Here is a 13,496-nt window from a genome sequence, read left to right on the forward strand (position 1 = left end):
ATTAACCTGCAAATTTTATTCATAGTTGCTGTCATATTTTCAAAAATGGTTCCAGCCAAGCCACTCTACATCCTCTTTATGTCCCTTTGATAGTGCAAGCACTTCAGAGCCTCCAACTGCTAACATAAAGCCCACACCACTGGCGGCAACCCCCAGCAAGCCTCCAGCCATCCCAGGAAACAAATCCACCCCAAGGGCCAGCATCAAACCTATGATTACTCCTGCCCCAGTGCCCACTCCTACACCCACTGCCACAGTCATGCCCACCACGCAGGTGGAGAGCCAAGAGCGTAAGTGTTAGGTTGTTTTGGACTAGGGTTGTTATTGTTTATGAAATTTTACGAAGTTAAACACAAACTGAAATAAATATAAATATAAATAAATATATATATATATATATAAAAACTAGTTTTATTTCAACATTTCCATTTAAGCCAACATTTCCGATTAACTCAAACTAAATTAAAACTATGTAGACATTAAAAATAAATTGCGAATGCACAAATTATTAAACTTTAATATTTCAGATTTTTTTTTATTTTAAGTTTACCTAAAAATTATAATAGTATGATGTTAAATTCAAAACAAATTTCAAGTTTAATTAGTCACTTTGTGCTTTTATTTTTGTGCTATTATTTTTATTTTTGTTTTAGTAATATTAGGTTTAAGTTTTTTTTATTTAATTTTTATTTTTTATTTCTGCTTTATTTACATTAAGAAAAAATATTTTTAATAGTTTTAGTTAACACTGTACAAATAAATTTTTTCTTTGACCCTGCAGCCATGCAGTCATCTGAGAGCCCGCTAGAGCATATGACTGTCTATGGCAGTGCCAGCGGTTCAGTGCGGTCCACCAGCCCTAATGTTCAGACCAACCTGGCTCAACCTCTGCTGAATGTCCAACAGCAGAGCCAAGCCACTGCGTTCATTCAGCCCACTCAACAACAAACCCAACCCCCTGCTGAACCATCCAATCAGGAACCTCCAACTGCTGTAATGCTCCCAACCTCACAGTTAGACAGGCCTCTTTCTACATCCTCGGGGCTGTGGAGTGCCACCGCTAGCACAAGCAGTGCCAGTGCAGGTAATGTCAATTATAAATTCAACCAGATTAGCTGAACTCTTTTGTCATGGAACTTCACTCTACAGATGAGCTCTTTGTCCTCCTGCTGTAGTGACTGCGTCTCCTAGTAATGCCTTGAGCAAACGCGCCCGTGAAGAGGAACAAGAGGGCATGTCTGCTGACACACAGTCCCAGGATGAGCCCAGTGACTCTCCCATTTGCAAGAGGGTCCGCATTCATAGGGTGGAGGTGAGGTTTATAACTAAGTTTATTATATTATACCAACCAGCTGCCGCCATTTTTTTTTTTTTTTTTTGCTTTAAAGTCAAGACTGTGTGCAACATAAAATAACATAAAATATGCACTGCAGGAAGAGATGTTGGCTGAGGACAGCACTGAGGCTGAAAGCGTTGTACCGGGTGACAACCAGGAGGCTCCTGATGCTGGACAGGTAATAACAGAAGGATGTGTGTAGAACTTCCTGTTTTTTTTCAGACAGAGTAGAAGTATGAAACCAACAGAAATTGGTGTTTCAAATGCATGTCTGTTTGAAGGAGTTGGAGAACTACTCTACTTTGACTTTGGAGGAGATGGATGAGGAACCAGGACCATCTCAGTCTGTGCCTGGAGATCGACTTCTGCCTCATTCCTCTGACACCCATCGAAGCCCGGACGAGCCCGATCACCACGTCATAGTCATTGTTAGTGACACAGATAGTGAGGGAGACCACGAAGATGAATCGGAGGAGGAGGAGGAGGAAGAGGAAGAGGAAGAAGAGCAGGTTTGTAGTTGCACCGCTGCTGAAATGAAGTGATGTTTGATTCTGTTATATGAACTGTTTTACCCACTTTAGGATTATGAGGAGGAGGATGAGGAAGAGGAGGAGGAAGAGGATGATGATGAGGAGGATGGCGGGATTGGGGAAGAGGGAGAAGAGAGCAACGAAGAGGGCAGCAGAGATGGCAATGAGGTCTACGAGGGAGACGACACAGAGGTACAAAGCAGAGATGTGCACCAATCAGAATTCAGCTGAGAATATCAATTCCTGAATTTAACTTGAGGTAGCAAACATTATGCAGAATTGTAATTAAAATTTTAAAAAGTAGAATTAAAATCAAAAGAAATTCAAAGAAACATCTTTAAGTGTAGTTTTATTAATACATTGTATTTTTCAGTCTGAATTACCTATATAGCATATGTTGTATGTATCATGCATAGAAACCGACAACCGAAGCTTGTTAACTGACAAGATTGTTAAATTAGAATTAAATAAATTCAGAATGGATAAGTGTCTGACCCATTAAAAATATAAAAATTTGTTTTCCAGGGGTTTAGTTTTACATGCACAAATAGCAGCATAAACAACAGAACATGAGGATTCATCGTCACATCACGCACCTGCAGCGCTTCTGTGAACGGAGAAAAACAGAATAAAATTATATATATAAAATGAGTAAATGCGCAACAAATGTCACTTAAAAAATTTACAGATTTACAGAACAAAAGAAAAAACTGTGCGACAAGTAGTATATGGCAAGTTTCTGCTGATTTTTGTGACTCACTCCAAAAACAAGTTCACGGAAAGGAAACCGAGACGGCAGAAAGCAGCATCCTGTTTGTTTTCTTTATTTTAAAAAAGCACAATGTTTTGTTTATATTGTTGAGTGTACACAAATAAAAGTAGACTCTTTACAGTTTGTCTTACTCTTATCTGTATGACCATAATGATTCCGCTGTTTTAAGGAAACATTTCAAGAGATCACGCAGACGACTCGTTCTCACACACACCACATAGCAGTTCTAGCATTGCTAACTTGACATCGCAGCCTGTTCATTATCAAAATAAAATAAGTTGCACTGCTCAATTTAAATAGTCTGTAGTAGAATCTGTGGCGTTAAGCCAAACACTTTTTTGCACATGTGTAGGATAATGTTTTACGTTAATATTGGATATTGGAGGTACAAAGCCATAGTAAATACTAGTTTAGCATCCAAATTCATTGCGAATGAGAGAGGTAGGGCAGTTTTCAGTTTCACTTAAATTAATGTGTTTTGGCTCAACGTTTATATAGATACTTTTATTTTTCATTCTTGTTCTGTTTTAAAAGATTTGTTGTGGAGAAAGGGGAACTAAAATAGCCTATAGCTATATTTCCAGGTCTGGATAAGTATGGAAAAATTGCGAGACTATTGCCCCTATTCAGTTTTCTAAAAATAAATGTATTATGCAAGCAGAGTCATGGCAAAAGTTGAGTGATTGTTTTGTAATTGTCGAACAACAAAATTAATTTAAGGCACATGTTTTCATTGAGACATTGTCTCAAGCAAGTCTGTTTTGAACGTCACTAAACGAATTTGTGTGTGTGGCACTGAAACCAGACTATACTTTGCTGTTTGGTGATCAATATCACACTAATGTGTGTCAGATATGAATATGCAGGATATAAAATTTCACTAATGTTATCACAGAAAAAAAAAGAATCAAAATATTTAAATGTGACTACTATATACCAAACATAATGCTGAAACCAATGCTGTATAAAACATTTGTTAATTGTGGTCTCAAAAAATATACAGATAGGTTTGGAAATTTGAGTTTGGAAAAGTTTTGAAATGGAAAATGTGTAGGAATCCTGTTAGCTTTTTTTACCGGTAGGCCCCTCCCTATACATTATTTCTGAATGTAATAACAAAATGTGATTTTATATGCAACTTAAGTTTTTTATTTTTTTTTGGCTGCATTTATTTGATCAAAAATACAGCAAAATTGTCAGTATTGTGAAATGACAATTTGAAGAAAAATTGTTTAATATATTTTAAAATGTAGCTTACTGAAATTTCAGCATCATTTCTCCAGTCTCGAATGATCCTTCAGAAATCATTCTAATATACTGATTTGATGTTCAAGAAACATTTCTAGTTTTCATTTGCTGCTTAATTTATATGAAAACAGCATTTATTTGAAATGGAAATCTTTTGTTGCATTATAAATGTCTTTACTGTTACTTTTGATCAATTGAATACATCCTTGCTGAATAAAAGTGTTAATTTCTTTCCAAAAAAACGTCACTCACCCCAAACTTTTTAATGGTAGTGTATATCTCTAAATGAATTAGTTAAGGAAAAAAAAATCTACTTATCAGTTGGAAAATGAGAATAATTAGTCATAATAATTAATTGTTTTTTTTTTTGTGGTAAAACTTATGTCAATGGATATCTATGAATTGATGTTCAGTAAATTTCTCTTCCCATTACCCAGCCCTAGTACACACAATTGTTTTTTTGTGCAGCATAAACACCTACATTTGGACTTAACATCAGAGAGGTCTGTATAAGCTAGCTCATGCCATTTTAATGATCCAGCCGTAACTCGTCATTATGCAATGTATGTTTATGTAGCTGGCACAACAGGCTCAGTTTGACTGTGCACATCTTTAATGCTAATAAAAATGTTTAAACCCATTCTACTAAATATAGCTTGGGACAAACGTTCTTTGTGCGTATGTTGAATCAAAATGTAATGCTCAGGAAATTAACTAGAAATGTTCTTCCTCCCCCTCTACGTTCCACATGATCCTTTCCAAGGGCCCTGATGCCACAGATCCAGGCACTGAGACAGAGGAAAGTCTTGGAGCGACAGACTCCACCCAACGCATGGCAGATTCTCAGAGCTGTAAGTCAGCATGACTGTGACCTAACCATCTGTCTGAAAGGATCTTTTCCATGCAATTACTTTGAATGGGATTGAGGCTTTCAAGCTTCAGAAAGTCAGTTGTTGGTTGGTGTTTTAAAAGCGCCTTCTCTTTTCCATTCATCTACATGTGACGTCTCAGTTGAAACGAGCACATTGGATGTGTTTGATGCACCTGTCACCAGCTCTGCCCCTCGACCTCCACAATCACCCAGGAGACCTCAACATCCTCTGCCACCTCGACTTAACATCTTGGCCCAGCCTGCTCAGGAGTTGGGACCTCCTGCTCAAGTCCAGGTGTGTGTAAAAGTGTACTGCATGGCATAGCCTGAGGAACTCTTTTTTTTTTTTTCATGGTTTGCTGTTGTTAGGCTTTGCCTGGAGTGTGCGTTGAAAAAAAATAATAACTTGCATGTGTCTGCAGCGTCTCCCAGTTCGTCGGCAGTCAGTGGGACGAGGCCTTCAGCTGACCTCTGGAATGGCCAGTAGTGCAGTGAGTCGCCTTTTAGGACTTGGTTTGATTGTGTGGTTTGCACCTGAGCTTGAATGCTTGCCGTTAAATCCCAGTATCATCGTTTTCCTGTTTCACATCAGCAGCATTTCTTTGAGGACGACGACAGGATGGTTCCCAGTACCCCTACACTCATTCCTCCTCGTTCGGATGGATTTGCTGAAGCAATCCAGTGCGTTTCCTTGTTTTTACACTTTGCTATGTTTGTTTGTTTCTTGCAACATGACTGATTTCTTTTCTGTTGTTGTACAAAGTTCTCCACAGGTCGCCGGCGTATCACGATTCCGATTCGGTCCTTCAGATGACCTCCCACAGACCAGCTCCTCTCACTCAGACCTTGTCCAGCTGCCCTCACAAGGTGGCATGCATTACCTTATGTTGTTGAATCTGAAAGAACTATTCATTAACTGCTTTTTCTGTCAAATATTGGTTAGTTTTTTATGGTGTCTTCTGTGTTTTGCAGGTTTAGGCATGTATGATAGTTCGGTTTTCCTTGGAGCTCATGAGGAGGAGTCAGGGGGCCGCAGTGTGCCCACAACCCCACTACAGATCGCTGCTCCTGGTATGTACAAAATCACGCATCCTTTTTTGGGTTCTTATGATATCTGCAGCATTGTGACTCTGTCATACTGTTTCATTGACAACTCCTCTTTAATTGAAATTAATGTTCACAATAGGGGTTGACTGGTATGGGTTTTTCGAACTGATGTTTTTTTTTTTATTATTAAGAGATTGATACTTTTATTTAGTAAGGATGCATTAAATAGATCAAATGTGACAGTAAAGACATTTATAATGTTACAGAAAATGTTATTCTTATAAATAAAGGCTTTTTGTTGAACTTTCCATTTATCAAAGAATCTTGAAAGTATCAAAGTTTTCACAACAATATTAAGCTGCAAGAGCACCAAATCAGCATATTAGAATGATTTCTGAAGGATCATGTGACACTGAGGACTGGATTAATGATGCTGAAAATTCAGCTTTGCCATCACAGGAATCAAAATGTTATTTTACATTGTAATATTTCACAATATTATGTTATTACATTTTTACTGTATTTTCTGATCAAATAATGCAACACGGGTAAGCCTAAGAGACTTCTTTCAGAAACGTGTATATAAACATTTGAATATATACACATAATACAAATCTAAATGTAAGATCTCTTGGAAATTTCCTATTTGAAAAAAATCTGGAAAAGTGCAGGATTATGCAATGGCCACTGTTGCTGCACTTTCCAAAATTGATGACACAAGTCAAAATGATTGATCATTTCAATATTCTTCATCTTTTTATACCTAATTCTCATTGCTGTACCACTTTATAATCAGTTAAATCAGCTTTTTTTTTTATATTCAGTGACAATTTTATCAGAGACTGTGCCATCTGAAGCAAATGAGCTTGCTTCTCAGTCTGTGCCCACGGTGAGCACCTCCACACCAGGCCTCAGCGCTCCTGCAGGCACTAGTGGGATGGAGGAGAGAGACGACATGTTCATGGACGCAGGAGACAGGTGAGTGCGAGCCCTTAAATCTACCTGCGCAAACACATTGACAACTTCCTTTCATTCTTGTGCCATAAGGAGTTTGAGAGATCATGGACTCCATAATTGTGTCTGAATAATGTTTGTACAGTACTGAAGCTTCACTTGAGGCTGTGTCACAGACTGAGGCAGAGGAACCAGCCCAGACATCAGATGAGTCTAGTCTGCCTTCCACAAGCCAGGAACCTTCATCTAGTTCTGCAGGTACACACAAGCACACTTAAATGTATGCAGACCGCCTCAAATATCTCATTGCGGATTTACAAACTGTCTTTTTTTTCTCTTTCAGACACAAGCAGCTCTCAGCCTCCTAAAGCCAGAACAGGGTCTAGCAGACAATGGACTAGTGGTCGTGGTTCTAGGAGCTTTGTAAAGAGGGGTAAGAATATGTACCATTTTTAGTTTCTCCAACTGTGGCAAATTATATTTTTATTTCTTCTCATTTTAACCCAGATGTATTAACACAGTAAGATTTAACATGATCATGTGTAATTGACATCTTTCTTGCTGTAGGTGGACAAGGCGTCATGGGAGTGAGGGGCCGTTTTGCCAGGTGAAGCAAACTCCCAAAAGTCGTCGTTCTAGTTGTGGAGTGACGCATTCTGAACTAATAGTTCCAAAAGAACACAGCCTTACATTTGTTCCATTTCAAGGATTCAGTCAAAGTATTATAATTGTTGTTTGTTAGTTTAATGCTTTGGGCAATCCATCATTGTTATTTTAATGATTTTACATCCGTACAATAAAATTGTTTTGGAAAGGAAATTCTTAGGCTGTTTTTCCACTGCACATAAGACAAGGGCATCACTAGAAATCTAAAATCACTGTATATGGTATGAGTTAAAGAGATGAATGACTCATTTTTTCTGAGTTTCTTGGCATTTGAAGAAGCTGCTTGCTGAGTTTTCCTTTGGACGTGCAGCAGGTTTTAAGATCACTGGTTTTTCTCTTTCCATTTTCATGCTGTAATACTTTCCTGTGAAAGACAAGAACACAAATATGTAATAAACACAGTGTTTTTTGGTAATTGAAATGAAGCTAAAATATGAAAAACTTATGAAAAAAAAAAAAGTCCATGCCAATTAATTACAATTGATAGAAAATATAATAAAAACAAATTAAAGCTTTATTAAAATTTAAATTAAAAAAATTCAAAATATATAAAAAAAATCACAATAGCATATAAATACTAAAATAACACTGGTTAAGAGCTACATTAGCCTGGCTTTCATTGAAAAATTTAGTTAGACAAGCAACTTTTCTAGTGAGTCTTGCAGTTGTATTGCTTGCCAAATACGATCAATTATAAACATTCACAAAACTCCACCCTGGTTGAGGAGCTCATTAGATGTGACTGGAAACAGTGCTGGGACATAGTCCAGTAACAGCTTTTCATTAGTTTTATTGAATGTTGTAAAACTCACTTTGAGAGAACACGTAATACTTGTACCCCTCTTTCACCCTAGAGGGTACGGACACGGCTGAGGTCACCATGGTTGGGAATCCTCTCCAGTTCTTCGAGATATTGATAATTTGCCCCAGAGCTGCAGCTGGGGAAAAAACTCCTAAAATTAATTAAAACGCTCAAGGGTCTGTTTCACTTAAAAATGTTAAGGTTACCTATCTGGTCCGTTAGGCCTCACTTGGAACAAAATGTCCTTTTTGAGGCTTTATTGGGGAAACTTCTGTTGCATGAAGTAGCATACATGGTATTTTCATTCATTTACTGCACAAATATTTATACACATAAACCTTCCCTCTCCCTTTGTCTAATTTATTATTATGTCTTCTAAATGTGATTAATCTTTTAAACGTTGTTGTAATGCTGTATGGACTAAAATGGTATTTTGTAATCAAACTTGTGATTCTTTACCGGCTTGTCGTCTGGCTCTCGTCCTCGCTGGGTACACAGGAATTCTTTTCCCACAATTTGGAGTAACCTGGTATGTGTACTTTTGAGCCATTCCACCTGCAGAAATCGATTTGAAAATCAACAACAACACCCACGCCTAATAAAAACAAGCAGCCATAGTGTGCTTACAGCGTGTCCATGTAAATATTTTCTTCTAATTATTACCTCTTTTGAAGAAGATTACAGACTCTTTTCTGCTTCTGTACTCGGGTATAGATAAAGCAGCTGTGATATGACCAATCTGTCCGAAGCCCTGGCTGACAGGTTTGGGAAAGCCATGATCCATCACACCATTGTCAAACCTCCAGTAGTCCTTTCCCTGTGAAATATGTGCAAACAGGATACATCAGTTGTCATCCAGCATTTCATTTGACACCACTTCTGTTATAATTGTCTGTGATTCTAAATCTGTGGTGAAATGAAGTGTTTTGTCCTAAAGTCTGTGTATGAACCTTGAAGAAGTAGGTTTTGCCCAGGCAGTTGCAGCGGGTGTAAACGGTGTCGATGGGAGACGGGATTCCCCACACCCTTGTAATTAACTGAGGAGGATCAGGATTTCTGTATTTGTCCAGTGTCCAAAAGTAATGTCCTATAGAGAAGAAAGGGAAAGCGACACATTGATGTTCATGAGCATTTGGTTCACTGTTCTGTACACTCTGGAACTTTCCATATAATTATGAAGGAATTAATCCCCTCCCCCCCCAAAATCTGGAAAAGTTAAATGCTTTGAACCTAAATAAGTGCTGCTATAAAGCAAATGTGCTCTACTGTGGTACTGACCTCTGAACACCACAATGGTACCATTTTTCAGTGTAGTCAGACCACTGACTGGACGCCCACTGCAGAGGTTAGTGTCATAATCATCTGGGGGGAAAAATAAAGTTATTTAAGAAACAGAACAAATGAATAATCAAAATGATGCAAAAACATTATTTTTTAAAAACTTCATAATATCTGGAATTTTAAATATTCATGATAGCATCTGAGTGTCAGCACTCAGCAGTGTTCAGATGGAAACCATGAAGGCTCTTAGTGGGAACAAAATTTGCTACAATGAATACGAGGCATGAAAGATCTTACCAGCTTGATAATCTTTAATACTATCTGATTTATCATTCTTGTCTCTACCAGGCTGAATGGTTTTTTTAGTTGGTTTCACTGGAGCAGGAGTAGATGTCGTCTTGGGGACTGAGGTAGCTCTAGAATCCTTGAGAGATGACGATTCCTTTGGATCTTCACCCAGTGCCGTCATAGTCATTTCAGTGACAGAATATTCCTTTGGTACTGCGCTAGCTGGACCATTTGATAGTATTGCACTTGTAGGACCTTCTGTTGGTGCCGTGCTTGTTGGACCTTCTGTTGGTGCTGTGCTTGTTGGACCTTCTGTTGGTGCTGTGCTTGTTGGACCTTCTGTTGGTGCTGTGCTTGCTGGACCTTCTGTTGGTGGCATGCTTGTAGGACCGTCTGTTGGTGCTGTGCTTGTTGGACCTTCTGTTGGTGCTGTGCTTGTTGGACCTTCTGTTGGTGCTGTGCTTGCTGGACCTTCTGTTGGTGGCATGCTTGTAGGACCGTCTGTTGGTGCTGTGCTTGTTGGACCTTCTGTTGGTGCTGTGCTTGCTGGACCTTCTGTTGGTGGCATGCTTGTAGGACCTTCTGTTGGTGGCATGCTTGTAGGACCTTCTGTTGGTGGCATGCTTGTTGGACCTTCTGTTGGTGCTGTGCTTGTTGGACCTTCTGTTGGTGCTGTGCTTGTTGGACCTTCTGTTGGTGCTGTGCTTGTTGGACCTTCTGTTGGTGCTGTGCTTGCTGGACCTTCTGTTGGTGGCATGCTTGTAGGACCTTCTGTTGGTGGCATGCTTGTAGGACCTTCTGTTGGTGCTGTGCTTGTTAGACCTTCTGTTGGTGCTGTGCTTGCATTCTCTTGTGGCTGTGGTGTGCTGGAAGTTGTCATCTCAGATGGCTGTTGAGTGGTAGACTCTATAGGGTTCTCATCAGCAGGGAGCATGCTGCTTGCATCTGCATCTGGAGAGGACAAAACTATTACTGTTATGGTAGAATCGAATTACTGTGGTCTTCAGCATGCACAGGAAAACTGCAACACCAGGGCTTTTTTGTCAAACCCTATGTAACATAGTCAACCACAAAAGACATCAAATTTGGATTTGGATTTTGCTGATGTGGCAAGCACCTGCTGTCGGGGTGAGAGATGGGGGGAGGGATGAAGCCAAGGTGCTGCTGTTTAGTTCTGGAGTGGTCCTCTCATAGTCTGAGTGGGAAGTGCTGTTTTCCCCCACTTTCACTTCTATATCTGAATCTGCGTAAGGTGAAATTTTCTCTGTTGGGACATCAGTTTGAGAAAATAAAAAATAAAAAAAATTTATACAAATACATTTTGTAATTATGAACATATCTTTGTCAGCATGTGCTGCTGTTTAAGGTTTCTTGCATATTTGACATAAAACTTGTTTATGCCAGATTATTAATGCTCACCAGGGCCCTCAGAAGGTGTGGACTCACTTTCATCCTCAGGGATCATTAACTCTTCTGCCTCAGCTTAAGAAGACAAATGTCATTTTATCTGAGTACAATGGTTTTGCCTCAGGTTGCAAGCACAATATCAACTGAAACTGAGGTTTCTTGTCAAACAAGCAATTATCTTAAGTATAAACAAGGTATCAAGTCATCTGCTTTTTCAATTGTCATAACTGATCAAGCTTCCAATAATGCAGATATATATATTTTTATAACTTATTATTATTCATGTGAATTGACTTGTAATTATTCACAGAGGAGAAAAATAATGTGAATATTAAGCATTATCTTTTTTTCATCTGGAAAAATGTCAAAGTAACGTAAAAAGAAGACAGAGAAAGCGAGACAAAGAGAAAAACTTACCTCCAATCCCTTCCTCATTGGTCATCTCCTCATTGGAGGATTCTAACAAAAAAGATGTCACAACTATACTTTCAGAGAAATGTTACTACAAAAAATCAACAGCTACGTGAAGCAAAATATCAGTACACTTGATTTGTTTATTTGTGACAAAGCTGCAGTAATTATACCTGTAGATTTTTTATTCTTTATGTTTAGGCATAAGTTAGCAGTCCTTTGAGCTGTGGTGTCAGTGTTTCTTGATTTGAAGGCAGTATCTGTGAGAGTCACAGAGATATAAGCTTAAAATTAGGGCAAAATTAGACATGCAAACGGATGGATACATCTGCAATTCCAAATTTCTGTTGTTAGTTATTTTAATGAAACTGTTCAAATGTTTGGGGTCAGTATATTTATATTTTTTAAAGATATTGCAAAGGATGCATTAAAATGATCAAAAGTGACAGTAAAGACCTACTTTGTTACAAAAGATTACTGTTGCAAATAAATGCTGTTCTTGGAAACTTTCTATTCATGAAAAAAAATTGTATCACAGTTTCTACAAAAATCATAAGCAAAACTGTTTTCAACATTAAAAATGAGAAGAAATGTTTCTTGAGCACCAAATCAGCATATTAGAATGATTTTGAAGGATCATGTGACAGCGACGACTGAGTAATTTTGTAGTAGTCAATAGATTAAGGATAAGTTACATTTTATATATTAAATATGTTAAAATAGAAAAGTTATTTAAAATTGTAATAATATTTCACAATTTGATCAAATAAATGCAGTCTTTGTGAGCATAAGAGATTTCTTAAAAAAAACAAAAAACATAATCTATTGTAATATTAGGTATATTTTTTGCAATCACTGCATGTTAGTAATGAAAAATATATAATTAGTATTGATTGTTGAAAATGTATTTACATGTTGGGAGCATTATCAATTCATTTAGTTGAATTTTTTACCTTCCATCAAGCACATGCTCTCATAATCAGAACAGCACTGACTGAATGAGACACAGTCGATATCACAGTGACATGGATTGCCTCTATTAAAAGGCTCCCCGCAGCGTCCTTTGCATGAGTCCTCTGTGATCAGAAATAATAGCAAAGCAATCTCACAGTGTTTATGACATTCACACCAAATGCTACACCAAAACTAATGAAGTTAATATGAACCTTACTTGTAGTACACAAGCTTTGAAAGTCTGTACAGCACTCATTCAGGCCCAGACACTCATGGTCACACTGGCAGAGGCTTCCTCTGTAGTACCCTTCTCCACAACGACCCCCACAGCTATCTGGACAGAGTTCGTTTTAAAGAAAATGCAGATTTTGACTAAGAACTCAATATGTTGAGCAACACATATGTACATTTAGACACAGAGACAAACACAACGAGAGATGAGTTAATTATTTACAGTGTCAACAGAAATGACTGCATCACTACCCTGAGAGAAAAACAACTCACTGTTATATTTACAGAATAAAATATGGCCTACGATAGATAGATAGATAGATAGATAGATAGATAGATAGATAGATAGATAGATAGATAGATAGATAGATAGATATTCTGCTGACTTACTTGGATCTGAAGAGCTTGCGGAGGCACATGCAAAGAGCAGAAGTAAGGACAGATATGTGGCCATCTCAGTTGTTCGCTGGAGTCATCACAGTCATAGACCCTCTTGTTTTTCACCTGCAGTGATCTTCACTTTTATATAGAGGCAGAATGCGTTGGTGTTCCCCTGTCTGTCCAATTATACCGTCAGTGCTGAATTAGTAATCGTCTAGTTTTCAAGGGTGCGGTGATTCACATAGACAAACAGACTTTAACATCCCCCCTCCTCACGGTGTGTGCCTGTCCGAAAACATTTACAAAGTTCTCTGCCT

General features: G+C 38.2%; 2 protein-coding genes across 5 annotated transcripts in view; one reads left to right on the forward strand and one right to left on the reverse strand.

Annotated features, from left to right (window-relative positions):
* Window positions 1–7,577, forward strand: part of tprb (translocated promoter region b, nuclear basket protein) — a 23,087-nt gene extending 15,510 nt beyond the window's left edge. Inside the window, exons 35-50 of one of the 3 annotated variants that reach the window (XM_084433222.1) lie at window positions 94–290; window positions 782–1,084; window positions 1,176–1,312; window positions 1,434–1,514; window positions 1,618–1,845; window positions 1,918–2,058; window positions 4,650–4,737; window positions 4,898–5,052; window positions 5,180–5,248; window positions 5,350–5,438; window positions 5,521–5,624; window positions 5,730–5,828; window positions 6,629–6,782; window positions 6,904–7,016; window positions 7,102–7,191; window positions 7,326–7,577. In XM_084433222.1, coding sequence (XP_084289348.1) covers window positions 94–290; window positions 782–1,084; window positions 1,176–1,312; window positions 1,434–1,514; window positions 1,618–1,845; window positions 1,918–2,058; window positions 4,650–4,737; window positions 4,898–5,052; window positions 5,180–5,248; window positions 5,350–5,438; window positions 5,521–5,624; window positions 5,730–5,828; window positions 6,629–6,782; window positions 6,904–7,016; window positions 7,102–7,191; window positions 7,326–7,369 — 2,092 coding nt within the window. In that variant the 3' untranslated portion in view covers window positions 7,370–7,577. Of the gene's footprint in view, window positions 1–93; window positions 291–781; window positions 1,085–1,175; window positions 1,313–1,433; window positions 1,515–1,617; window positions 1,846–1,917; window positions 2,059–2,391; window positions 2,759–4,649; window positions 4,738–4,897; window positions 5,053–5,179; window positions 5,249–5,349; window positions 5,439–5,520; window positions 5,625–5,729; window positions 5,829–6,628; window positions 6,783–6,903; window positions 7,017–7,101; window positions 7,192–7,325 lie in introns of those variants that run through there. The other 2 variants (XM_084433223.1, XM_084433224.1) reach the window with 2 other exon arrangements.
* Window positions 7,481–13,496, reverse strand: prg4b (proteoglycan 4b). 2 transcript variants are annotated; one of them, XM_084433226.1, is made up of 14 exons: window positions 13,189–13,496; window positions 12,785–12,901; window positions 12,567–12,689; window positions 11,620–11,661; window positions 11,215–11,277; window positions 10,913–11,059; window positions 10,056–10,746; window positions 9,805–9,989; window positions 9,505–9,588; window positions 9,177–9,313; window positions 8,890–9,043; window positions 8,686–8,781; window positions 8,237–8,362; window positions 7,481–7,788 (listed from the first exon to the last, which is right to left on the reverse strand). In XM_084433226.1, the coding sequence occupies exons 1-14, from the start codon at window positions 13,250–13,252 to the stop codon at window positions 7,670–7,672; spliced, it is 2,148 nt and encodes a 715-aa protein (XP_084289352.1). In that variant the 5' UTR covers window positions 13,253–13,496; the 3' UTR covers window positions 7,481–7,669. The 2 variants fall into 2 exon arrangements, with proteins under 2 accessions (XP_084289352.1, XP_084289351.1); XM_084433225.1 differs by having other exon boundaries at window positions 9,805–10,746.

Source organism: Rutilus rutilus, assembly GCF_951802725.1.
Source record: "Rutilus rutilus genome assembly, chromosome: 15".
In the NCBI taxonomy this organism is placed as follows: domain Eukaryota; kingdom Metazoa; phylum Chordata; class Actinopteri; order Cypriniformes; family Leuciscidae; genus Rutilus; species Rutilus rutilus.

Excerpts from the sequence above, each read along its gene's own strand:
- prg4b (XM_084433225.1), bottom strand. The coding sequence starts at position 13,252 with ATGGCCACATATCTGTCCTTACTTCTGCTCTTTGCATGTGCCTCCGCA. Across the intron at positions 11,060-11,214 it reads CACACCTTCTGAGGGCCCTG|AGAAAATTTCACCTTACGCA; the intron begins GTGAGCATTAAT and ends ATGTCCCAACAG. Across the intron at positions 10,747-10,912 it reads ATCTCTCACCCCGACAGCAG|ATGCAGATGCAAGCAGCATG; the intron begins GTGCTTGCCACA and ends TGTCCTCTCCAG.